We start from the raw sequence: 26,885 nt of genomic DNA, 5'->3' as shown, positions 1-26,885 counted from the left end.
TGGCCAATAAAGAATAAAGAGTTAAACAAGGCAAATGAGAACTACACCATTCTGCTTGCCATGAAATCTTAAATATATTCATGTATGTTTTAATTATAGGGACGTGGTGGCTCAGTGGGTTAGGACGCTGAGCTTGTCGATCAAATGGTCGGCAGTTTGGCGGGTCGAATCCCGAGTGCCACGTAGCAGAGTGAGCGCCTGTTACTTGTCCCAGCTTCTGCCAACCTAGCAGTTCGAAAGCACGTAAAAATGCAAGTAGAAAAATAGGGACCACTACGGTGGGAAGGTAACAGCGTTCCGTGCGCCTTTGGTGTCTAGTCATGCCGGCCACATGACCACGGAGACGTCCTCAGACAAGCGCTGGCTCTTCGGCTTTGAAACGGAGATGAGCACTGGCGCCTAGAGTCGGAAATGACTAGCACGCATGTGCGGGGGAACCTTTACCTTTACCTATGTTTTAATTGTATATTTTATTTTGTTTCTTTTAATTGCTTTGTTTATGTTATTTGTTAAAGGAATAAGCAATATTTTTTTGTATTTATTATCCAGGAGTAAAAGTCATTTTTCAATGAATATTTTCTGAAATAAATAGGTTGGCCACCTAGTCTTGCTATAGAAAAAAAGATGAATGAAGGGAAATATATGTGTCCCAGGATAATGTTGCAGGATCCCTGGGACCAGAGGTTTAGTCTTTTTAGCTTTCAGACGCATGCAGGAGCCCATTCTCTGGGAACTTCTCTCTCTCCAGAATGGGCACACATTCTGGACAGAGAGACGTTCTCTGAGGATGGGCTCCAGCATGAGCCCAAAAGCTCAGAAGAATAAACCTCTGGTCCAAGTGTCCAACTCAAATTGGATCCTGAAACATTATCCTGGGACACAAATACAAAAAATATTGCTTATTTCTTTAACAAATAACATAAGCAAAGCAACTAAAAGAAATAAATAAAATTGACCGTTAAAACATGCATGAATATATATAAAATTTCATGGCAAGCAGAATGGTGTAGCTCTCATTTGCCTTGCTTAATTCTTTATTCTTTATTGGCCAAGTGTGACTGGACACACAAGAATTTGTCTCCAGTGTATAAGCTCTTGGTATACATACAAACAACAGAGTGATATAATCATAAGATACCAATAGCAGAAGGTAATAGGAAAGATGAGAAGGATAACAGTAATACAGCCCTACTACATAGGTAAATATCCTTAGGCATAGCACATACAACATTGCTTAAACAAACCAAAAATCCATTTTTATAAGAAATGTGGGCAATTTGGGAAAGGCAATAACACTTTATATACTAAAAGCAATTGAGAAATCAGTAATCTAGGGATACTTAATGAAATATCTAAGATTGTCTGGAAGCTTTGTTTTTTCACTTCAGTCTTGACATATTGAGGTTTGATTCATCACACGCACACAGCTCTAAAAAAACAGGTGCATCTGTCAATACAGATAAATGCTAATCTCTTTCAGACTTCTTTTAGTCCTTGTTTTATTGCTTCATACGTTCAAGATAATTTTCAAATAGCTACTATACTCTTGCTCCTGTTACGCTTTGGGCTATTTTCCATGTTATATTTCTGTACACAATTCTATATATGTATTCTTACAAGGTTTATACAGCATCCAGAAAATGGCTAAAGGCATGAAACAGAGAGAGAATAATCAAACTCACTCCTAATAGGGTATGGGGAGAAACTAATTTGGTTTGCATTTTTAGAATGACCTAATTTGCACACAAATTAAAATACAGCAATTGTTGATTACTGTAATGTGTTTATGCGTATTCTTTTTCTATGGAGCCCTCCTTTGTTTTCTCAGCCATATTTCTGAAGTCCTGTATGTAAATATTCCAGGGATGGATTTTGAATTGAATTAAAAGATACAAAGAATATGAACTGTTCTGTTTGGTATTCTTATTCGTACCCTGCATTTTCTGCCATTGATCTCCAAACCTTTTTAAAAACAATCAGAATTAAAAGAAGAACAACGCCAGAGAGCAAGCTAAAACTATTAAATAGTTTTACAACATCAGAAGTTTTAAATTGGCATGCCAAAAAATAAAGGTAGGAAATAGGGCTGTGCAAGGCATTTAAAAACAGCACTTTGACAAGCATTTTTGCATTGAGTGGAATATCCCCCCCCAACTGTTAAAGCACTGCATCCTCTGGAAGACTCCCATATCTGCTTTAAAGGGTCTCTAAATTTATACAGATAGACCTCGACGTATTACCACAACTGAGCTCGAAATTTTCACTGCTAAGCAAGACAGTCGTTTAAGCAAATCACTGCAGTTGTCGAATGTACCATGCGATTGATAAGCAAATCTGGCTTCCCACGTTGACTTTGCTTGTTGGAAGTTGCAAATGTTACAAATGGTGATCATGTGACCCTGGGACAACACAACCATCATAAATACATGCCAGTTGCTAAGTAACCGAAAGTTGATTGTGTGGTCATAGGGATGCTACAACAGTCTTAAGTGTGAAAATGGTCGTAAGGTTTTTTCACTATCATTGTAGCTTTGAACGATCAGTAAATGAATAGTTGTAGACTGAGGACTACCTGTATGTGCACACACAGATACTTTGTTTCACTGGCAGTTATGATGGAAAAGGGTCTATATATGCACATCTAGGCTCAGACAATGTCTTGGAAACAACTGTGCAAATGTCTCTATGGCTTCTGAGAGCCTTGGTGGAACAGTGGGCTAATGCCTCCTTAAGTAACACCAGCTGCCTGCAATTAGTGCAGGTTCGCATCCCACCAGGCTCAAGGTTGACTCAGCCTTCCATCCTTCCGAGGTAGGTAAAATGAGGACCCAGATTGTTGGGGGCAATTAAGCTGACTTTGTAATAATGCCGCTTGGGGTGTGTGTGAAAGCCCTAACAAGCAGGCATATACATAGAATGAAGGCTACTGCTAAGCTTGTAAGCCGCCCTGAGTCTTCGGAGAAGGGCGGGATATAAATGGAATTAAAATGGAAAAAAAATGAAAAATATGCCTCTGTATGGTAATGTGCCTATGAGGTGCCCCTTTAAAATGCTTTACATGTGCCTCTTGCTGAACCCAAGCTCATAGTCTCCAGTCAGGATTGCCAATAGTGAGGAATCCTGGGAATTGTAGTTCAGAAACATTTGACAAACACAAGTTCCTATTCCTTCCATAAAAGCCGGCTAGAATAAGGGTCTTTGATGCCCATCTTAAAAGAAAAGTAGTGGAGATGAGCAGGCATATTTAAGAGCAATTTCCAGTGTTTTTGAATTGTCTTTACAAAGACAGGCGCGAGACCGTAGGCAAGGTTCAAAAAGTTTATTCGGTTCAGCTCCCGGCAGCTGACTGTCAAACACTCCGGGTTTATATAGAGAACTGTCAAACGATTTAACCAATCAGGTAACTGTATTTCCCCGCCGTCCGGAGGACGGCCAATCAACGCTCGGTACTTTGACAGCTCGGCGGCTGTCGGGGAATTCCTCTCAGCTGAGCGCTTAGCTCAGTTTGGAGGACCGAGTTGTAGACTGCGGATTTGACAGTTCCGGGAACTGTCAAATCTGGCGCGTGCGCGATGGCCCCCGGCCGCTCTTTTGACAGCTGTCAACGGGAATGGCGGCCGGCCGGGCGGTGCGCATGCGTCGTAGCTTCGGGCGGCCATTTGACAGCTGTCAACTGTCAAATGTCTGCCGGCCCGGCTTTTTCTCGCTGCTCGGAAACTTCTGGTTTCCGAATATGATTCACCCCCTTTCCCCCCCCCCCTAGAACAGGTATGTTATGCCTATTAACATTTGAACGTTTTAACACAGTATGGTTAACAGATTTTTTGACAGATGGAGGGTTTCCCTTCCATTCAAAGTCTGCGAGGTATGCGGGAGGTCTTCTGGCTCGGCTGGACCGTCGGGGACAGAGGGTGCTTCCTTCGGGTTGCGTGGCCGGAGGAGTTGCTTCTGGGTGGGGCTCGGTTGGTGGCTGTGGGTCCTGGGGAGGGAAGAGTCCATCAGGTCCGGGGGTGTCGTTTGGTGAAGGCTCGCCCAGAGTTGGTTGTAGAGGGGGATTGGGGAGTGACCTCGGTCGGAGCTGATCTGTGTGTCTGCGTTGTGTGAGTCCTGCCCCAGTGTCCACTGTGTATGATAATGGTCCAGTTTGGTCCAGGATAATCCCCTGAACCCACTTATCCCTTCCCCCATAATCTCGGGACCAAACACTTTGTCCTTTGGCGAATGCTTTTGGCTGGGTGTTTGGTGTCATTTCGGCTGCCGGTCTGTCGGGGTGGAGTCTGTCGAGCCTTGTTACCAGGCGGCGGCCCCATCGTAGTTCGGCTGGGCTTTTGCCGGTGGAGGTGCAGGGGGTAGAATGGTGGGCTAAGAGAAATTGTGCCAAGCGACGGTGCCAGTTCCCCGTGATGATTCTTTTGAGGGCGTCCTTGGTGGTCCTCACCATAACCTCCGCAAGGCCGTTGGACGATGGGTGGAAGGGAGCCGATGTCGAGTGCCTAATACAATTGCTCCTCGTGAAGATCTGAAAGTCATGAGAAGCGAATTGAGGGCCGTTGTCTGATATAATTACGTCGGGGAGACCGTGTGTGGCGAAGATTCCCCTGAGGGCTTGGATGGTTGCGGCAGAGGTTGTGCTGTGAACCGGGAGAACCTCCAGCCACTTGGAATAACTGTCTACGACTATGAGGAAAACCTGCCCTTGGAAAGGTCCGGCATAATCAATGTGGATGCGGGACCAGGGGTTTTTTGTGAGTTCCCATTTGTGAATTGGGGCTCTGGGTTGGAGTGGGCGAGATTCTTGGCACAAATAGCAGCCTGCGATGTATTTTTCTATGTCTTGGTCTATTCCTGGCCACCAGACGTAGCTGCGGGCCAGGGCTTTTGTTTTTACGATGCCAGGGTGGCCCTCATGTAAAGTGTGCAATACTTTTGGTCTGTGTTTAAGTGGTACGATTACCCTGCACCCCCATAGCAAACATCCCAAGTGTGACGTTAACTCATTTTGCCTAGAGAAATACGGTTGAAATTCTGTGCCCGGACAGGAGGTTTGCCAGCCGGTGTGTACCCATGCTAACACTCTGCTGAGTGTTTTGTCTTGGGAAGTTGCAGCAGCGATATCATTCGCTGTCAGTGGGCATTCTTGGAGTTCTTGAATAGCTAGGATGTTACTTGCTGGGGCTGGGTCTGGTTCTGTGTGGGGTAGTGGCAACCTGCTGAGGCCGTCAGCGTGACACATTTGGTGTCCTGGCTTGTATATTAGCTGGTAGGAATATGCTGCGAGGAATGTTGTCCAGCGCAACATCCTGGGCGACAAGATTTGGGGGGTTTGACGGTCCCAGGTGAATAGTCCTAACAGAGGCTTGTGATCGGTGTAGATCACAAAAGGGCGGCCATAAAGGTAATCGTGAAATTTTTTTATTCCTGCCACAATTGCCAGGGCTTCCTTATCTATCTGGGCATAATTTCTTTCCGTTTTGGAAAGAGTTCTGGAATAATATGCCACTGGGGCTTGGGTGCCGTTGCTGTCTAAATGGCTTAAAACTGCTCCAATCCCGTATGGGGATGCGTCGCAGGCTAGGCAGAGGGGTTTGTTTTCTTGGTAGTGGGAAATAGTGGCATTGCTGGAAAGCATTTGTTTGAGTGTTCTAAAACTGTTTTCATGGGCTGTTGTCCACTGCCAGGCTGCCCCTTTGTCAAGCAGCCTGTGGAGGGGTTCTGCGATCGTTGCTTTCCCTGGCAGGAAGGCATGGTAAAAATTTAAAAGTCCAAGGAAGGCTTGGAGCTCAGTTTTATTCTTTGGGGTAGGGGCGGCTTTGATAGCAAGGACTTTTGAGTTCATGGGGTGGATTCCCTGTGAGTCAATTTTGTAACCTAAGAAATCTGCAGATGGGACGCCTATAGAACATTTTTCCCGTTTAAGTTTAAGCCCCGCCTTTCTAAATCTTAATAATACTTCTTGTAGCCTGTCTGCTAAGTTGTTTTCTGATTCCCCTGCGATGAGTATGTCATCGAAATAGGGGCATACACCTGGGATTCCTTTTAATGTTTTCTCCATGACTTCCTGGAAGATGCCAGGAGCCACTGAGATGCCGAATTGGAGGCGGTTCACCTTGAAAGCGCCTCGGTGTGTGACAATGGTTTGTGCCTCAGCTGTCTCCCGGGTGACAGGTAGTTGGAGGAAGGCATGCGCTAGGTCGAGTTTGGCGAATATTGAGCCGGACCCAATTTCTGACAGCACGTCCCTGACAGCTGGCACTGGGTATGCATGGGGATTTAATGCGCGGTTTAGAGTCCCCTTATAGTCTGCGCATATTCTCACGTCACCATTTGGTTTAACTGGTGTGACTATGGGAGTTTCCCAGGTTTCCCCGTCTGTTGGTTCCAGGACCCCAAGGCTGACTAAACGGTCTAGTTCGGCCTCGATTTTATGTTTCAGCGCAAAGGGGACCCTTCTTGCTTTGATGCGGATGGGACCTACCTCAGGTTTTAATTTGAGGTCTATAGGGGCGCCTGTGTATTTGCCAAGCGTTCCGTCGAAAACGTCCACGAACGCCTGGCAAACCTGTTCTAATGTTTGGGATTGTATACGGTTGGTGCCCTCTAGGTGGATGCCCAGAGCCTCAAACCAGTCTAACCCAAGGAGGGTGGACCTGGGTGCCTCAGTGATCTGGATCGTTAAATGTCCCAGGAATTTTTTGTATTCTACTTTTACTTGTGCCTGCCCCTTTAACTGAATAGCGGCTCCCTGGAAATCTGCAAGGAGTATTTTAGAGGGCTGCAGGGGAATACGGCGTTTATTTTTAAACCCAATTTTTCTGAGAGTGTCCCAAGACATTATTGAAACTGAGGAGCCGGAGTCGACCTCCATTTCGCAGGGCACCCCTTGAATTTTAACCCAAATTTTAATTTTGGGTTGTAACTGATGGATGGGCGACATTTTTGTTTTGGCTCATATGGACAAGACTGAGGGCCGGGGAATTCCTTTGGCTGGGGAAGGGACCTGAGTCCTACCTGCCGGAATTTCCTCAAGCTCGTGGAGGGTTTCCCGGTTCAGACTGCGGCATGCTGAGCGAATGTGCCCGGTCTTCCCGCATCCGTGGCATTTGGCGTTTCTGAAACGGCATGTGGCTCTGGCGTGGGCCCCGCCGCAGCTGGCACACTTTGGTTTCGGCCCTGTGGCGGTGGGTCTTGAAACCGGACCGGCTGGTCTGGATGGCCTGCGGTTCTTCCCGTGATCGGCGCTCATTTTGCTGAAACGGGACATGATGTCATCGACGCCGGTGAAGGTCTCAGGTTGCTCGTCGTCCGGCTCCCTGGCGTGGTGGACTGAACCGGCCGGGCTGCTTCTGTACACTGGAGAGCCCTCACGGTGGCTGTCTTCGTAGGCCATGATCTCTAACGTGAGTTGAGCGAGATCCATCGTGGGCCTGGCCACCAGCTTCCGCTGGAGCCGCTCGTTAGAGAGACCGGCGATAACCTGGTCTCTGATACGGTCTTCCAGGTCGGGAAACTGGCACCTACGGGCGGCGTGACGTACCCCCGCGATGAAGGCCGTGGTGGTTTCGCCCGGTTGCTGGCGGCGGCGGGCGAAATGGAGGCGCCAGTATAGCTCGGACCGACGGGGCATGAAATGCTTGCTGAGGCGGTCAGTCAGCACGGCGTACGGGACAGTCGCGATGGGGTCAGGGCTGCAAAGCCCTACGGCGATGTCATAGACGGCGGGCCTGCTGAGGCAGAGGAGGGCGGCAGCTTTGTGGCGGTCCTCAGTTATCTTATTGACAACGAGGTAGCCTTCAATTTGCCCCCAGTGCGACTCCCATCCTTCAGGATGGCAGACGTCGAATTCTCTGACGTGACCTAAGTTTGCCATGGTCTGGGTCCACAGTACTGTTCAAGCTGCTGAAAAGGGTTCCTTTGCCCTCCAAGTGGCTTCAGCAGTGACTTGTCAGCGGGAGGGATCGGAACTCCTTCGCGGGGTGACTCGGCTCAGTTGGCAGCTCTATAGTACCGGCATCCCACCTTCGTCGCCAGGTGAATTGTCTTTACAAAGACAGGCGCGAGACCGTAGGCAAGGTTCAAAAAGTTTATTCGGTTCAGCTCCCGGCAGCTGACTGTCAAACACTCCGGGTTTATATAGAGAACTGTCAAACGATTTAACCAATCAGGTAACTGTATTTCCCTGTAATCATGAAAATGATTATTTTACATGTTTGCACACTTATATTCCATCCTTGCTTCTAAGATGAATATCTGGGGTTTTCATTATGATCTATCTCTAGTACCTATTTTCTCTGATAGTGGGAAAAAGCAAAGCAGAGTGAAAAATCAAATCAGACACAAACTTAGTCGTTGAGCAAAACAACATGTAGAAGAAGTATCTCTTGAGATATTCTGGTCTGTGATAGTTTTAAACATTCATGGTTAAAGTCAGTACCTTGAATTGAATCCAGAAACAAATTGGCAACAAAAAAGCCTGATTTGTTAAAATACTTATCTCTTAATGGGTTTAATCATAATATTGATAAACGTATTTCAGCCAATTTAATTTTTCACAGTCAGGTCTGCCGTACATAGAGCAACTCATTTAATCATGACTGACTAATCCATGGATGACTGAGATGTCTGATTTCTTCCCAGATGAGATCCACTAACATATAAGTGAAGCTTTGGTTAAAAATCACTTCTACTAACTATTGCCATTTGAACATTCAAATATCAGATTGATACTGAACTCATCCAATAGGAATACTTCTTACCCTGGACAAGTTCTATACTTATTGCGGGCTCATAATATAATCCAATTTCCAGCTTGATTGAATCAAACTTCAGTTGGTTCATCCTTATCTAATACAGCAATGATTCCAGAAACAGATTCATGACTTCTACAGGAGTGGAAAATGGAAACAAGGGATTGATTTTATTATATCTGCACATGTACATTTATTTTAAGTCAACTTAATATAAAAATACATCATTTGGTTTGCCAGATAGTTGTATTAGGTTAAGTAGGGCTTGGATAATCTTGATAGGCTCTTCAAGCTTTGTTGGAAAACTACCATCCACAAGAGTTGAGCTGGCATTGAGCCTTGAATTGTTGCACAGCCACAAGAGACCTAGGACTGACACACACCAATCCCATGGAACTTTATCTGTTTGTTCCCAAGAGAAGGCAAGCAGTTTGGGGAGATTCTTGTATTATAGGTAAAATACAATAAAGTTGTCAACTTGAACCCATCACTATGTGGATCTGGTTGCTTGTGCCTGACAGGCTTGAAGGTCATAGCTCTCTAGTCATTAGATATCAATATTCATGATTTGACTAGTGATTGGCTTTTATATGTACCTCATTAAGATGAGTGATTGTTTTTCCAGCGGGTTGCTTCATGACCTGATTGCACAATTTATCCAGTGGAGCTCATGGTAAGAGAAATGGTTTACAGACAATCCAGCTGTGAGTTTTCATTTATACAAGAACAGGAGGCGGGACTAGAAACCAACCAAAGCCAAGAGAGGCATTGATTAGTTCAGAAAAGATGTAGAGCACAGTCCTGCAAACAGCCTTGTGGAAATAATAGCTGGCAGAGATAAGCAAGAGAAAATGCTCAGTGGCAAAGTGAAACCATCTGTCAGATTATGAACACGTCTCAGTAAGCAGTAGAAGAAATAATGTTTCTAGCCGAACCTTAAGATATTTTTATACAAAGTAAGTCTGCTTCCTCCAATATGTATGTGGTTATTACTATGTTAACTGTCTCCATTTGCTCTTCTGATTAGAGAGTTTTAACAGTTTTAGTTGAATGTGAGGCATGCAGCCAAGCTTTATCGTGCACTTTCTTATTTGAAAAAATTGCAAACGAGCTTTCAAATTGCTTATTTTTTCAAATTTTACAGTAGTTTTGTTGTTTTACTTCAGTGCTATTTTGTCTACTGGATTTTAGAATTCATCAAACTGCCATTAAAGATTAGTCCATTATATATGTAAATAGTTTATTGACAACTGCTATGTATGTAAACAAAGGAAAGAAACTAAGTTTCTATTGCTGAGAAAAAATGTAGTCTGTCTAGCTAGAATAAGTTAAAAGCGGGAAATATTTCCCTGATTCCTTTATTTATATCAGAATAATGGAAAGAAATTACTGATTCCAAAATACATTCAATTTTTTTTTCATTTCTGTATATTCATTGAGAATTATAACTTTGGTACATATAAGAAAAGTTAAATGTGTTTTTACTTCAGTCCTAGAATAATGTTTGTCATCTACATCCAACTTTAGGAAGAGTCACTATCTTTCAACTTGGGAGTTTGGGGGTGGTGAGGGAAAAGATCTTTGTCTTCAATAAAGTTTTAAGTTGCCTGATGTTTATATTTTAATAGAGGTTGTGAGATGGAAATGACATGAACTGAGTTCTAATTTATTCAGTAACTTTGGAAGTGATCCAGTTTCTAATGAGTTAGAGTAGAGATAGGAAGCAGGAGATGAGCTGTTTTGCTGTTGTTACTGTACAAGATCCTAGAAACTGAGTTGCTTGGCCTCAATCTGTTCTACCACTTTTTGAACAGCAATTGAACTTTTACCATTCTACTTTTAAAACATTGTTTGCTCTTAGCCAGAAGTGGAAGCTTTAGCTGTTACCTCCTTGAATTATATACAGTCTCTCTCTCTCTCTCTCTCTCTCTCTCTCTCTCTCTCTCTCTCTCTCTCACACACACACACACACACACACACACACACACCAGACATTATAACCCAATATGGATAACAGAATATTGTAGCATGTGTGGGAAAATGGCTTCAGTCCAACATCTGGAATCATTTATCTTCTGGTAGAGTTTGGAAAATGAATGGTTTATTCATTTTACAAAACTCCCTGCTGATTGATGTCATTAATTCAGAGGGATGGGAGTCTGTTCTTACCAATGGGGGAGGATGTAAATTAGGAAAGAGGCAACATCATGCCCTTGGTACTATTCAGTTATCAATAGCACAGGCAGAGTAAGTTGGATTCTGCCCGGGATTTTTGATGCCCTGTCCTTTTAAATTTTTGGCAGATATATGTATTATTCTTGACAGTTATAGTTCTGTTCAGTGGCTTCTTAATTGTAAAATACTAGCTTTTCAGCTGAGATAATTGTTGATTCAAAACAGGGCTTTTCAACCTTTTCACCCATTCTACCACTTTTAGGATATGGCAACATCCGAGTACCACCAGTCGCCTAGCAAGGTGTCAAAAACACGATGACCAAAAAAAAAAAAAGGAAAAAAAGTGATGAAGTACAGGTAGTCCTCGACTTACAATAGTTTGCTTAGTGACTGTTCAAAGTTACAATGGCACTGAAAAAGTGCCCCTCGAGCCACAGCCAACCAAGACGCCTGCCCGCCCGGCAGCACTCTTCCTCCTGTCCGAGGTTTTCATTGTTGTGAGCATTTCTGTTGAGGATTGGCAGTGGGGGTGGGGTGGGGGTGTTTGGTTTTTATTCTCTCCCCCGTCTGCTGGGTGGTTGCAGCAGGTTTTGGTCACTTCCCATGACCCTGGGACACTGTGACCATCATAAATATGAATCAGTTGCCAAGCATCTGAATGTAAATCACACGACCCTGGAGATGCTGCAACATTCCAGCTGATCGGCGCTTCTTCTGGGCTCAGAAGCGCCAGGATCAGCGCCAAGCTGCAGCTGGAGCCTGGCGCTGATCATGGCACTTCCGCTGAGCCCTGACAGCCCTGCAGCTCCAGCCGTCTCTCGCTCAGGCTTGTGCGGTGCTGCCACCAGTTCAGCTCATTCCCCTCTCCCACTACCACTTTTCTAGGATGGTCCCGTACCACCTGCCAGGTACCCATACCACTGGTTGAAAAGCCTTGATTCAAAGGACCTATTCTTGTTACCATCATTTTTACTTAATAGGTTTCCTTACAATTAGAGAAGATACTGCTCCCAATAATGGTGGGAAAAGGGAATTATTGGATTGATGGAGACTTTGTGTAATATGTGTCCTTGCCATCCAAATGTAGTCTCTCATTTTCAGAGTATTTATTTAGTTGTATCCTACATTTCATCCATGAGCTCAAGGCAGTTTGTGTAGGAATCTTCATTTGATCTCTATAACTGCAATAGCGTAAGGTAACATCTGCTGAGGAAGACATTTACTGGCAGCAAAGAGGTCTCTGGTGATATTTTCTTTAAATTGTAACCCTCTTGTGTTCCTTTCTCTCTTATTCTATGCCCTTCCCCCCCTCCCCCGGAAATCTATTCAGGAGGAAAAGATATAATGGTTCTACATTGTTTTTTTGTTCTACTAATAGTAGTAGTAGTAGTAATAGTAGTAGTGCTAGTAATCTACCATTTGGCATAATATGACCACCACACTAATAACTCCATTGGGGGGCTAGGTGATATATCACACATGGGATTTATTACTGGTAGGATCTGTATGGTATATTTAGTAAAAATCATACATTGGCATAATAGCAAAATCTTGGCAATCATTAAGGCACACTGGTTATACTTCATTGGGAGAACCATTTTATTGACTTTTCCTCTGTTGTGCTGTCAGTCTGCCCTTGTGATCATAGTTGCTTTGAGGTCTTTTGTTCCTTTCTCATGGCCTCGTTGTTTGATTATTTGTCATCTGCTGATGTTTGCTGTGCACTGGCTTTTTCCACCTACCTGACTTTGATGTTACCGGAATCAGTTTGAAGTATTTTTCAGTGAAAAATCAACAGGCACTGTGTGATATATATGTGTGTGTGTGTGTGTATGTATACTTGCTAATTAAATAAGGTGCTTGTGTATTCAAAGGCAGAGAGATTAGGGATTTTTATTTTAATTTTTAAATTAACACCCAGTTTCATAGCAACTACATAAACCTGAATGAAACTGCATACATTTGTAAGGGAATAAGGAAATAATGGAACAATTGCAAAGATAAGAAAATAACCTCTTCTCCCCCAACTCTGGTTATTCTTACAAAAATACTTTTAAATATAATGAATGTTTAATCCTCCTAGCTATATTAGAATGCACCCAAGTAACCAAGTGTCAGGCACGTAAGTGGCTGTTGTTAGAAGGGCTGAAACTGGCATAAAGTTGCCAAGGCTTTGAAACCACTAACTTAAACCTACCACAGCCTTAAACCTGTGATCAAACAGAAGCCATGAATCCAGGGGAACACCAGGATGGAGGGTGATCCCATCCGGATGGGATCTAGGGGCACTAGTCAAACCTTGCAGCTTTTGGACAAACAGCAACTTCATCTTAATTTCTTTAATGCATAGTTTACACACACACACACACACACACACACACACACACACAGACACTGCCTTTAAATATTAACTGTTGTATTTTTTTTTTGCCACCACCTTAAAGTTGTTTTTCTGGTCAGTGGATGTCCATATATGCTACCATAATTGTATTTTGTTGCTGTTTTGATTTTTCAGTGAATCCTAATAACTCATAGGAACATCCTTCCTATCCCTTTTCCATTTAAGGATGCCCTGGATGAAGAGGTGTGGACTATTCAGCCTTGGGAATCACAGCTAGATTCTGGACAACACCTAAATTTCCCCTTTTTCGGTTCTAATACCCCCTTTCTTTCTCTTCCCTAGTGTCTAATCTTCCTATAAATAGATTACAGATTAGCCGATTTTTTGTTTTAAGTGAGAAATACTCCAGATTTTGGACTGATAATCCTCTAACCTGCTTTTAATCCTGACATCCAGTAGCTTTTGTTCTCTTCAGTTCCACCTTCAACTAGTTTTGTGAACAATGCTGTTACCAATTAAGATGATCCCAAACTGGTTTTACTGTAATGTAGCAAATTTATTTGCTTGAACTACAAAGAGAAACCCTGTTTTCAAAACATCAAAGCAAACTATTTTGCTATACTCTCCAAGTCCTGTGCAGCATTGAAGGACTTCATAATTTACCTAAGCATATTAAAATTCAGGGTATTTTAACATGGGAAGAATGTCTCAGTTAACCTATGAGGCTCGTACACTAATTCTGTTTCACTTCTCTTTTAAAAATAAAGCCTAAGCATGGAATATGTAGAGTCCATTTCACATGTTTCAGAGGCTTTCAAAATATTTTTCCATATATGAAAATCTTTCTAATATTTAAAAATTACCTCATTACAGTGACTTACATATTTCTCAGCCGTTATCTTGAAGGCAAGTTTTCAACACTAACTATGACTGTTTCCAGTCCTTCCTTTGTCTTTTCAGTTTTCTGGAACTGGGCTGTAAAATAGGGAAGAAGGAACAGATGCCATTTTTAATGATCTGAATTATATTCCAGGCCAGGTAAAGATATTCTTTTCAATAGCTACACAAAACCACTGAGAAAAATAACCCATAGATTGACAGTAGGTTCTAAAGTATATGTACATACCTGCTCAGTGTATTCATTCCATCAAGTTTTAGGCAAGACGGCTGGTATTGATCAATGTTTAGAATCAGTGTTAATTGGATTTTGGTGAAGAAGGACTACCACATAATGATGTCTGAGCAATGGGTCTTTTCTTTTTCCTTCCTGCTAAACCATCTCACAGATCTTATGTGCGAGATAAGGACTTTGTTCAACTGGCCTTTCATATCATCGGATAGCATTCAGACAGATAACATCTAGGACTACTTTTGTTTAAGATTCAGGGGTAGTGATGGAATGCTACTTCTTTTAAAAAATCAAATTCTTCTGCTGATTTTTTTAAAAATAAGAATTGTTTCTCTGCTTTGTCTGTAAACTATATTTTTGGTGTACTGTTTCAGTTACTGTGGCAACAGCTGCCCTGAAAACCTAACTAGAAACTTCAATTAATGCAGAATGTTGCTATTCAAATTTTGATTGAGAGAAATGAGGCATCTATTATAGTTTTTGGACTGACAGTTTGTTTCTATGCAAGAGTCATGTAGTTGGTTATTACCTTTGAAGCTTGAAACCATGATTCTTAAGGGAGCATCTCTTCGTATGTCATATGCCTTCTCTTTGAGGAATATGCAAACTTCTCTAGCAAAATGCTGACTTTGCTTTTTAAGTGATGCTCAGTGTGGATGTGGGTATGGCCAGAACTAACAAGTGGATAGACCCAATATACAAGCTATTTTTGATTAAGGATTAAATTTGTTCAAGGTAAATTACTTAAATATGGGTAACATGGTCATTCTCTATATAATTTTTTGTGTTCCCTCTATGGTCCTTTGCTTTCAACAAATCAAATCAAATGTTACATCCCTTTTGTGAGAGCCAGCTACATATGATTAGTGATAACATAGAAAGGAGGCCTTAAAGTTTGGATAATCCTGAGAACATAAAAAAGCTTTCTCCTTTATTTTTGTTATGCTGACCCTTGAAAATATAACTGTGGTTTGGTTGCTGCTTGATTTAACAAATTGCTTTTGCACATACGTTCATTCTGATGTGGCCTTCAGTTTGATACTTGCACTTCAAGTTGTTATTTTTATATATATTATATTTTGTAAATTACTTCAAGAGGAGGAAAATGTTCTTTAGTTTTTAAAAAAAAGATATAAAATGAAGAGGATTATCAACCCAAGGAAAATATGTGAGGGAAGCAACAGTTCTATAGATAGCATAATTGTGTGTGCACGTGCATTTGTATGTATGTTCCTTTTTTTTCTTCTTTTTTCTTCTTTTCTTTTTCTTTTTCCATTTCTTCCCCAAACAAGTCAACAAATATACCGCAATACATAGATACATACACGTAAGTTTGGGTGCTGCTCGTCCATTTCCCCTTTCACTGTATCCATCCTCCTCCTCTCTCTTTCCTCTTCTCTACTTTCTTTCTCCCTTTCTCCTTTCTTTCCTACTTCCCTCTTCTTCCTCTCCTCTCCTCTTTCCCTCACCACTCCCCTCCCATTTCTTCCCACTTCTCCTTTTTTCTTCTAGACTTCCTTCTTCCTTCCCCATCCTCTATTCTCTTCCCTCTCTCCTCTCCTTTCTTCCCTCCCATTCCTCTTCCGAAACAATTCAGGGGTAATGTCCGAGCAGCTCCTCTCCTTAGATTTTCAACATCTATATTAGGCATGATAACATTAATTTTCTATTACATCAATATTTCTATAAATCTGACCTTCTCAGTATATACTTCTATAAATTTTTATACTACCTCCAGTTATGCAATACTGTGTCGCCTGGGTCTCCCTCCTTATCTCCTTATTTTTCTTCCATCTAAATTAGTGTTAACCATCTTTTAAGCATATTCTCTTTTTCACCCACTCGTAAAAATTTCCCCAAATTTTATAATACTCTGACTCTGTCTTATCTACAATTATCATTGGTTTGGGAGAAAATGAAGAGGAAGCATTACTTGAGGATTCCAGATTGGCTCTCAACTATGGAAGCGTTAATACACGCCAATATGTTTTAACATGGGAAACATTATAAGATATAAAGACCTACTAACAGATATGGGAAAGCTGAAAACCAAACAACAATTAGAGGAACAAGGAATAAAGATGGATTGGTACATGAGAACACAAATACAATCTAGATATGAAAAAGATGCTAAAATAGATGGTTTTAATTTGGGCAGAACAGAGTTAGATGAAATACGGGAACTGAAGAAAAATGGATTTAAAAAAATGTATAGCTACTTATTATATAGGGAAGTAGAGGAGGAGCAAGTTAAGGAGTCAATGATAAAATGGTCAAGAAATTTTGGATATACGATTGAATTAGATAGATGGCAGCAATTATGGGAAAGAAACTATAAACTGACAATGGCAACAGCGTATAAAGAAAATATGTATAAGATGTTCTACAGATGGCATATGTCTCCAGAAAGACGAGCTAAAATGTTTAAGGACAGATCTATGAAATGTTGGAAATGCCATCAAATACCATGGTCTTTCTATCATATGTGGTGGATGTGTGCAGAAGCTAAAAACCTATTGGAACATAATCAGATCATGGATAGAAAAGATGATACAACAACATATAGAACTAAGACCAGAAATATTCCTGTTGGGTATTTTACCAGAGAAATATAGTAAAAAGAACACATATTTGATTATTCATATAACCACTGCAGCTAGGATTGTGTTTACACAAAACTGGAAGGCACTGAAAGCTCCTCCAGAAGAAGAGGCGATCAGGAAAATAATGGAATGTGCGGAGATGAATAGATTAACAATGATAATTAAAGTATGTATGTTTCTGAATACACATCTGGAATTAAACGTAATAGCGCTGCATTTTCAACGTTTTGCTGAACTGCAAAAACAGTAGTTAAGGCTCAACATGCACATTCATATCATTTTATGCCTTGGGTGTGGAATTATGAACTCCCCGTGAGAAGTGTTTGGTATTTGGAGTTTGTTTTATGGATACCATTAAGGAAAAAATTGCATGCAGCAACATAGAGGGAGACAAATATGTCATTATAGAGACTGTGGTTCTACCAAGGACTACAATTTGAAATGCTTGGATGAAAAGAGATTAACAACTGATTCCCCTAGTGAGAAAACTATTCCTTCACATTTAGACAAGTTTTTATGGACATTACTGAGCAAGTGTGATGAAATGGCACCTTCTTAGTCTTTAAAAGCATATTCTTTTGTATAGGCTGTCCTCAACATGGGCAGTCATAGTCTTGATAACCATCTGCTGTGTTATTTTTATTTTCATTATGTTTCAACTTATGGGGTCTGCAAAACCCTTTTCCTTTTCAAGTCCCCAGATTTTTTATCTATACTTTGGCCAGTGCAAGGAACTACAGTTGTTAATATGTGCTTTTTAATCTGACCTATTTTGCTTCTCCTTCTTTTCCAACACATGCATAGTTAATAAAATCCATAAGTGGTATATTTGGGCTTAATATATCTTAAAGTCCTACCCTTCCTCAACTTAGTATTTTTAATTTGCCACATGGCACGGTTGGATTTAGTTCAATGAATAGTTTATTTATATAATTTAGTAATAAAAACTTACATGTAAGAGAAGGAAAAGAAAAATCTCAACTTTTGTACAAGAAAGTTGTACTGTACTTTTTCTAAGGTCCCAGAATATTTTTTGTGTCTTAGTGACCAGAACTAAATGTGGCCTCACTGGTGCAGTATAGAGCCATACTACCACTTCTGTGATCTTGATGACACAGCCTAGGAGTGTGTTGGCTTTTTTGGCAGTAGCAACACATTGTTGAGTGAAGGGCTGGTTCACCAGGACATCTAGATCCCTCTCAGATACCTGAGAATATCTGCATCTTGTTGGCTAAGACCAAGTGCTCAAGTCTGTCAAGATTCTTCTGAATCTTGAGTCTATCTTCCAAAGTGTTAGCAGTCCCTTCCAGCTTGGTTTCATTTGCAAATTTGAGGGGTGCCCCTTCAATCCCCTCATCTAAGTTATTTATGAAGATATTGAAAAACACTGGACTCAAGATAGAACTTTGAGATACTTTCTGCATGTTTCCCTCCATGTAGATGTAAGTTACATTAGAACTACAGTATATGCTGAGTGTGGTTGGTCAGCTAACTGTAAATCTTATCTGGTGATGGTACTGTCTATCCCAGATTGTTCCATCTTACCAAGAACTAGACTCTGGTCTACTTTATCAAATGCTTGGGAGAAGGGTCCTTTGGCCAGAGCCTACACCTGGAAATCCAACATAGCCATGAGCCCAGAAAGTATGCAAGCCACAGACCTACCCCTTTCAGTGGAGTAGCACTCATCCACAGGGAAAACCAGAGTAAGAAGGAGTTCAATAGTTTCTAGACAAATTTAACTTCAATCTGTTTTCCCCCATCCAAGTCCACATAACCTGTAGAGACAGGATCAAGACTTTGACAGCATTTCCGGTGAAAACTAAGGTAGAAATGTAGAGCTAAGATTACGAATGATACCTCATTCTGAACCAAGAGATAATTTCTTCCAATACAGGTAGTCCTTGATTTACAACAGTTCATTTAGTGACTGATTAAAGTTACAATGACACTGAAAAAAGTGACACGATCATTTTTCACACTTATGACCATTGTAGCATCCCCATAGTCCAGAGGTAGGCAATCTCGGCTCTTTTATGACTCATGGACTTCAATTCCCAGAATTCCTGATACCTGACACAGGAATTCTGGGAGTTGAAGTCCATGGGTCATAAAAGAGCCGAGGTTGCCTACCACTGCCATAGTCACTCAGATTTATGATGGTTGCAGTTTCCTGGGGTCATTTGATCCCTTTTTGTGACCTTCCGGCAAGCAAAGTCAATGGAAAAGCCAGATTAACTTAACCATGTTGCTAACTTTAAATACTGTAGTGATTCACTTAACAGTTGTGGCAAGAGGGGTTGTAAAATGGGGCATAACTCACATAACAACTGTCTCGCTTAGTAACAGAAATTTTGAGTTCAATTGTGGTCATAAGTCGAGGACTACCTGTATTTTTATGTAAATATATAACTGTAATAATGGAAAGAGTGAACCTCATGGTCCTCCAGATAAGAGCATCCATTCCGTTCCACAAGGGAGGATCAGTGATCATTCCTCCCTCACCAACACCAACTACTTATTAGTAAAAACATAAAATATTATTCAAATATAATACCGTTCTTAAACTGACCTGCATTTTCTCTGACACCAACTGCTTATTAGTAAAAATATAAAATATTATTCAAATATAATATGGTTCCTAAACTGACCAGCATTTTCTCTGACCTTGTGGGGTTAAGTTACTTAAATTTAAAATCCCCGATAAGCATGACTAGAATTTTTGAGAGTGTTCCTTTGGGGGCCACATATCCCTTAATGTTAGCAATTTTCAGAGTTGCAGTCTCAACATATTTGGAAGGTATCATGTGGGCTTGAACAGGCAGTATCATCTCAACAATTTTAACTCACTTTAATTTATTTTATAAAGCTGAGTGCTATAATAACACACTCAAAAAGAATAATTTAGTGTACTTGGTCTTCATCCCAAATCCCTAATTTAGCTACTGTTTATAAGACATTTAAACATCTTGCTTCAGTAGTCATTTCAGGAATCCAACTGAAAAGTCTGGAGAGCATTTTTCTAAAAAGGAAATGTTGGTGTCTCATAAATGAAAATGTCCTGCCTATAGTCTGTACAGTTTTCTTGACCTCTTCCTCAAGCGCCATTACTTTAATAATTGCTTTAATAACCTTGCCACATATTGCTTTCTGGGAATTAACAGCCATTTGAAGGTTATTGGTTGTCATCTCCTCCAAGTTGCTCATTAATCCTTAGATACACAAAGGGCTGCAGACAGAATTTCTTAGTAAATCAGCTTGTTCCAATATCTTTTCCCTTTCATAGCATCTGGACAAAGTTACTGGGTCATCTTGCTCCTTTCTCACTAGTGCTGTTTAAAAAGTCCACCTGCTTGTAAATGTTAGTTTTTCTTTCTTCCTACTGGGAATGAATTTTGAACAGAAAAGTTATTAAGTGCTTGTTTAAACCAAGGATATACAGCATAACTTGCATGACTCATCAGACTTAATGCAAACTACTAGCTGGAGCCAGGACATCCATATTCTGGTAGGTAAACTACAAATCAAGAGTTTGGGAATCTGACTGTGAACACAAAACCCATTTACGATAATCTCAATTTTTATAGCTGAACCAGTTTAATACCCATGTGTTCATTCTTAACATTATACTTCATGATAATATGCATTTAATTCTACTTTACTGCCAGTTTACCTGTGCTTTATTATGAGTAGAATTTTATCTGTGTTTGTGTGTATGTGAGTGTGTGTAAAGATATGTCTGTGTGTTTGTGTGTGTGCGCGCACATGTTAAAGAATGCTATTAAGGGAAATAATTGTTTGACTTTCATAGATTTTGTACATAGTATTTCAAAATTAAGTTTCTGTAGAGGCGGAGAAGCATATGTGGTTTTATTATAACCTTACTGCAACCAAGTAAAATTAGTGGAAGTTTTGGTCCATTTAGACACCAGGAATCTAGCTGTCTGAACAGATTCTTTGTTCTTCTGTATTTAAAGGGGATCAAAACATTAGTTGAACAAAAAAAAATGAAAAAATGTTCAACCACTTTCTCCATATATGTGAACATTATATCTAAATCAAGATTTTACATAAGTTGATTATGGTTATGTACCATGATGAAGTGATACATATTTTATGTGAATATTCTTTGTAGTTCATGTTACCCAATCTTTCTCTGTATCATCATCTATTAATGCAATGAGTTGTACAGTTGAAATCTTTTTTAATAGTACATCACATCTGGGATACCCAAGCTCTTCTTTCAATACATATCTGTCTTCTTTAATTCAGAACATTTTCTACTTGTATTAAAGGTATTTATCATATTTTGTCCATCTTGTTGTAGAGGTATTTCTAAGTGTCTGAATACAAACATCATTTTCGTAATATTTCATTTTTATTTCTAAAATCCTTCTCAGCCAAAAATGGTTACATTTATTTATACTTGAATTTTGTTTTTAATTTTTAAAGGTTTGAGTTAACTTTCAGTAATTTGTTACACTTTAAATGAATTAGAACTTTTAAATATTCAGACTTTTATGGGATGTAAAAATTATCTCTGTTTCTGTAACTTCTTTTGAGATCTTTAATTCAATTTGAACTTCTGACTTAACTAATTTGCAACCTAAATAAATTACAGTTTAATCGTATACTTTATTTCAAAAAACTATCTATATTAAACTATCCATATTTACTTCTGCTTTCCAGGATTTTCTAGGAATTATTTAAGAGATTCTGATATATATGTTATAAGATGTATAGATCTCTGTCACACACATGTACACACACACAAACATACATGTCAGATGTTTTAAGATTTGCAATACTCATCTATAGTTTGGTTTCTTCAAAAATGGGTTACTGGAAATTGAACAGTGTTTCGGCAATAAAAAGCTTATCTACAGAGTAAACTTCATAGAACTGTTACTACAGCAGATTACTATTCCCATGTGATTTCTAAAGAGCGCAGCATTCTTTGGGATTTATTGTAAGAATCTCTGCCTCCTTTTCAGACCCAGTTGACTAATTTCCCATCATGCTCTAAAATCCTCTTTATTGAAAAATAAATTCATAAAAATTCGACCATCATTGTATATCTTCTATTTTTTCCAGATTGGTCCCTTCAAATGTATTAAGACTGTGGTTCCCAGAATTCCTACCTATTAAGCCAAAGCTTGGTTGGGGAATTTTGGAGTTGCATCCAAAGAAGGAGAAAGGCTACCAGGTTGGGCTTCTTCAGGCCTTCTCAGGCAATGGTAGCGGCTGTCAGGTTTTAAGAATTAAGATATAGCTTGAACTGTAAAGTCATTCAAAAATCTTCTTAGCCAACCTCCTTAAAGATATAATAATACTACTCTTCTGCAGAGTCATTGCAAATATAGATCAAAATCATACATGTTATTTTGTATCATTTGGGTTGGTATTAATAAAAGTATTGCCCAACAGTAGATTAGACTTAATCCAATTAAAATTAATTAAATTTAAGGAAATTTTTAAAAGGAATACTTAAAATGAAGTTCATTTCAGTTGAGAGGCCTTCATTTGATTTACTGTTACCTGAAATGCTACAGTCCATTTTTTCTAAAGGGAATACAGGGGAATTATTATGCTATATTTCTCCCCCACTCCATACATATACATATGGCTATCCTCTGGAATAAGCCCTCCTCTGAGCTTCAAACAACTCCCACTCTAATCCTGTTCCAGAAGACCTTAGATCTGGCTGTTCTCCCTTGGGGTAGGGTGGATAAAAATTCCTCTATACTTAATCAGAGGTGTCTGATATTTATTGTATATGTATTGATGTTAGTGTTCAAATTGTCATTCTATTATTTCCTTCATTATATTTCCTATTTATTTTAACCATGTGGCTGCTATGAGCGAACAACAACTTAATAGCATGTAATCAATCAATCAATTGGTTTTTGTTGTTATTGTTATGAGCCACCCAGAGACATTCTGAAGTTGGGAGGCACTAAAACCTAAATTCAGGTAGTCCTTGAGTTACAACCATAATGGAGCCTGCCCATCGCACTTGTGAGTTGTGACAATTGTAAATCTGATCACCCACACTGACCTGATTTTACAACCTTTTTTGAAGCAGTTGTTAAGCAAATGCTGCGGTTATTAAGTGAGCCAATGAATCGCTATAGGCTGGTTTTGTCAAAAACTGGAAGTAAATACTGTCTTTCAGCAAAACCAATGTAATACGTGGTCATGTGACTATGGGACACTGCAAATGTGGCCTGGTTACTGAGTGCCCTAAGTGCGATCATGTGACTGCGGAGAGGGGCTGACTGTCATAGCTTTGGATCTGGCTGCTAACTTCTCCAGTGAGATCTAGGATTACCTGTAAATTACTACTGAGATTTTTTGCACTTCAGGAAACATAACTAAAGAAGGAACAAATTATAAAAATACTTACCAGAACTCTTTATCAATATTTGATGATATCTTTGATGTCAGAGTGGATTGCCTCATGAAGAAAGGTTTCCTTTTTTGTTAAGAAAAAGACAGTGAAAGATTTATTGTACTCTTATTTGCCTCTAAAAGCATATAGAAAATGGCTTTGGAAGTTTCTTATTATCTGATCGTCACGTTAGATTCAATACTAGGCTATCATTATATCGAAAGAAATTAATTGTTTTAATACATTATGTGAAATGTATTTTCCATTTTGAGTAAAAATCTTATTAACATGATTCAGTATAGCATCTATAATAGAGTGTACTAATCTTGTGTAACATTTCACTCAGTTATTTGTACAGTATCTTATCTAACTAATTAACTATCCACCATTATGCACTGATTATCATCTTATAGCATTTTTAAAATATTCTTGGAGAAAAATCTAATGAACTGAGCCTGAGTTGTCTATGAAATCTAAACTATTGTATTCTTCCACATTGAATCTGTCTTAGAAAAAACAAAGGTTCCTTCACATAACTTTAGAGCTACTCAATGGGCAGAGCCTTTCTTTTTAGGCACATTTAGCTGCTGAAAAGCTTCGCCTGCTTTTGAAAGAGTAACATTGCATCGGCTCTAAAAAGATGGTATTGACTTCATAGCCTTTAAGATTCAGTGCACAGAACTGTGATAAAACTACCCTTTCTTCTTTCTTTGTTAGAAAAAGCTATTTAAACATTAGATTGATGGCACTGTGGGTCATTCTTTACCACACTGCCTTTTCTTCAACAGTGCAGGGATGGGATGTAGTCACAATTTCTGATTTTTATTTGTGCACATGTATATAACCTCACATTCATGCGTATGCCATACTATCACTCTTTTATTGCTCTGTTTGAAATTGGGCAGGACAGTATATTTGTGCAATAAAAAATTAATGTGGAGAAATTTATACACATTTTCACCAGCTCTAGATAATAAATCTTATGATCAAGCAGTTGCTCATGTGGGGAAGATTTATATAACAAAGTCTACTTGTGAGACATGCATGAGTAGGTTGAAGAACATGTATATACCTGAGCTTGTCTCATCAAAAGCAGAGGGAATAAAACAAATGTCCATATTTCAAGTATATTTTCATGTCAAAGATCATAAAAGGAAGTCTTCTATGAATATACTTGCTGCGAGTGTTTTAAAGTATTAACAACTTATTTATTTATTTATTTATTTATTTATTTATTTATTTATTTATTTATTTATTATTTTAATTCCATTTATATCCCGCCCTTCTCCAAAGACTCAGGGCGGCTTACAAGCTTAGCAGTACTCATTCCCTAAATATGCTCATAACATGCATAAAGCACTTAATGTTTTGACAAATACTGACATATTTGAAGACAGGTGACAATACCTGAGCACAGATATTGACAAACAACATGATTTTGGCAAAGAAATAATGAATGATATGTTATTACCCAAAGCTAATTAAATTTATGACTGATAACTAATACGGAAGAATATATATTTTCCATTTTAATTTTACCAATTTCCCATTTTTCTTGTCTTTAGTTACTACAGTTTCAGTTTTTTGCCTCTTTTAAAAGACAGCACAATAATTGCCATACATAGTTTTTATTCCCCATAATGTTTGCACTGTATGCATATTTTGGTAAAATAAAATTCTTTAGAATATGCTCTTTAGCAATATTTTCTGTGTATTTCCAGTGATATATGTACTTTTCCTAATGTATAACTACCATTCCCAGCATGCTTTGTATTTAATCTTCCAAACCCTCTCTCCTCACCCTCAAGACTACCAAATATCTTAGCCAGTGCTTTTTTTGTATAAGAAAAAGGTGGCGGAACTCACACATGTCATACAACCCGCCTTGCCTATCCTACAAGGTTCCATCCAAAAAAGGTGCCGGAACTCTGTTCTGAGCGTTCTATGAGAAAAAAAGCCCTGATCTTAGCAAACCTTTGGTAATAGGTCTATTTGGACTTGGCAAGCACCTCCTCCATCTCCCTTACCCCATGTGTGTATAAAATTGCCACTTTAATAGACAGTCTGTTCCTGTTTGAGCACCATTTATATGTCATAGTTTGCCTGGATTCTTTTAGAACAAGAGATGTCTTTTGGTTGACCAGGATGGCAAACCACATATTCCTCCCTAGATTCTTCCTTCTGTTCTAACTCTCTCTGATCCAGTCTACCTTCCTTATTTTTCAACTCTTGTATAAGCTCTTGAAAGTTTTCTCTTGGCTTTTTAATTTTCCTTCCCATTTCCTTTGCTTCTGCTCAAACTCCTCATGAGAATCACGTATGACTCTCTCCCATTGTTGTTTCTCTTCCTTTGAGATTTTACAATTTCAAAATCAGCCATCTGTATATTGCATTCCTGCCAAAAAGATTAGACATTATTTATAATCACATAATATTAAATAATATAGGAGTGATACCTTCCATGAAAACGCTGATTACAATCAAAATATTGTCACACTGATTTGGGATGCAGTCCAGGGAAATTGTATGATTTCATGTAACATTTTCCACTGCTCCCTTTGGATTGCTGAAATTGTGCATGACACCTGGTCTGATATAAATCAGGTATGAATTTTAAATGAAAATATTCAAACCTGAAGATTCTAAGCACACACACAAAAAAATGAGTATGTTCCACAGAAGTTGCTTATTTTGTTGGGAATAGTTTTCTGAACAATTGGTTAAGAGACCAAAGTTATAAAATTGTGTATTAATAAATTGTTTCATGTATGTTTTTTCCTTATTCTTCAGAGCGTGAAGCAAAAGAGTCCTGCGCTTGGTTACGGGCTGCTGGATTCCCCCAGTATGCTCAACTTTATGAAGGTTTGTTTTATAAATCCATGGTTAATCCATAATCTTAGTTACAGCAAAAACTATTGCGTTTGTTTTGACATTATATTGTTGAAGGGAGAACACCTGCACTTTCCAAAATGTGAGAACTAGATATGGTAGATTTCATCCATAGGAACACTGTTGATGATCTTGGATTAACTATAAAATCACATTGAATTAAATAATTAAACCTGCATGTTGAGATATTCTTGGGCTTAGTATTGTATAGATGTACCTAAACTAATGTGCAACATTTTTTGCAGTGTACAGGTGAAACTCGAAAAATTAGAATATCGTGCAAAAGTTCATTTATTTCAGTAATGCAACTTAAAAGGGGAAACTAATATATGAGATAGACTCATTACATGCAAAGCAAGATAGTTCAAGCCGTGATTTGTCATAATTGTGATGATTATGGCGTACAGCTCATGAAAACCCCGAATCCACAATCTCAGAAAATTTGAATATTACATGCAATCAATAAAACAAGGAGTGTACATAGAACAATATCGGACCTCTGAAAAGTATAAGCATGCATATGTACTCAGTACTTGGTTTGGGCCCCTTTTGCAGCAATTACTGCCTTAATGCGGCGTGGCATGGAAGCTATCAGCCTGTGGCACTGCTGACG

General features: G+C 39.4%; 1 protein-coding gene across 2 annotated transcripts in view; it reads left to right on the top strand.

Annotated features, from left to right (window-relative positions):
• STARD13 (StAR related lipid transfer domain containing 13) overlaps positions 1 to 26,885 on the top strand; it is a 121,657-nt gene that overhangs the window by 51,971 nt on the left and 42,801 nt on the right. For both annotated transcript variants that reach the window (XM_083361884.1, XM_083361883.1), the window contains one exon: positions 26,174 to 26,245. Coding sequence is in view for 1 of the 2 variants with exons in the window: in XM_083361883.1 (XP_083218009.1) it covers positions 26,174 to 26,245 (72 nt within the window). In the remaining variant the exon portion in view is untranslated. The remainder of the gene's footprint in view (positions 1 to 26,173; positions 26,246 to 26,885) is intronic.

This window comes from Vipera ursinii, assembly GCF_947247035.1.
Source record: "Vipera ursinii genome assembly, chromosome: 4".
Classification (NCBI taxonomy): Eukaryota; Metazoa; Chordata; class Lepidosauria; order Squamata; family Viperidae; genus Vipera; species Vipera ursinii.
This window is presented reverse-complemented; position numbering and strand designations above follow the sequence as displayed.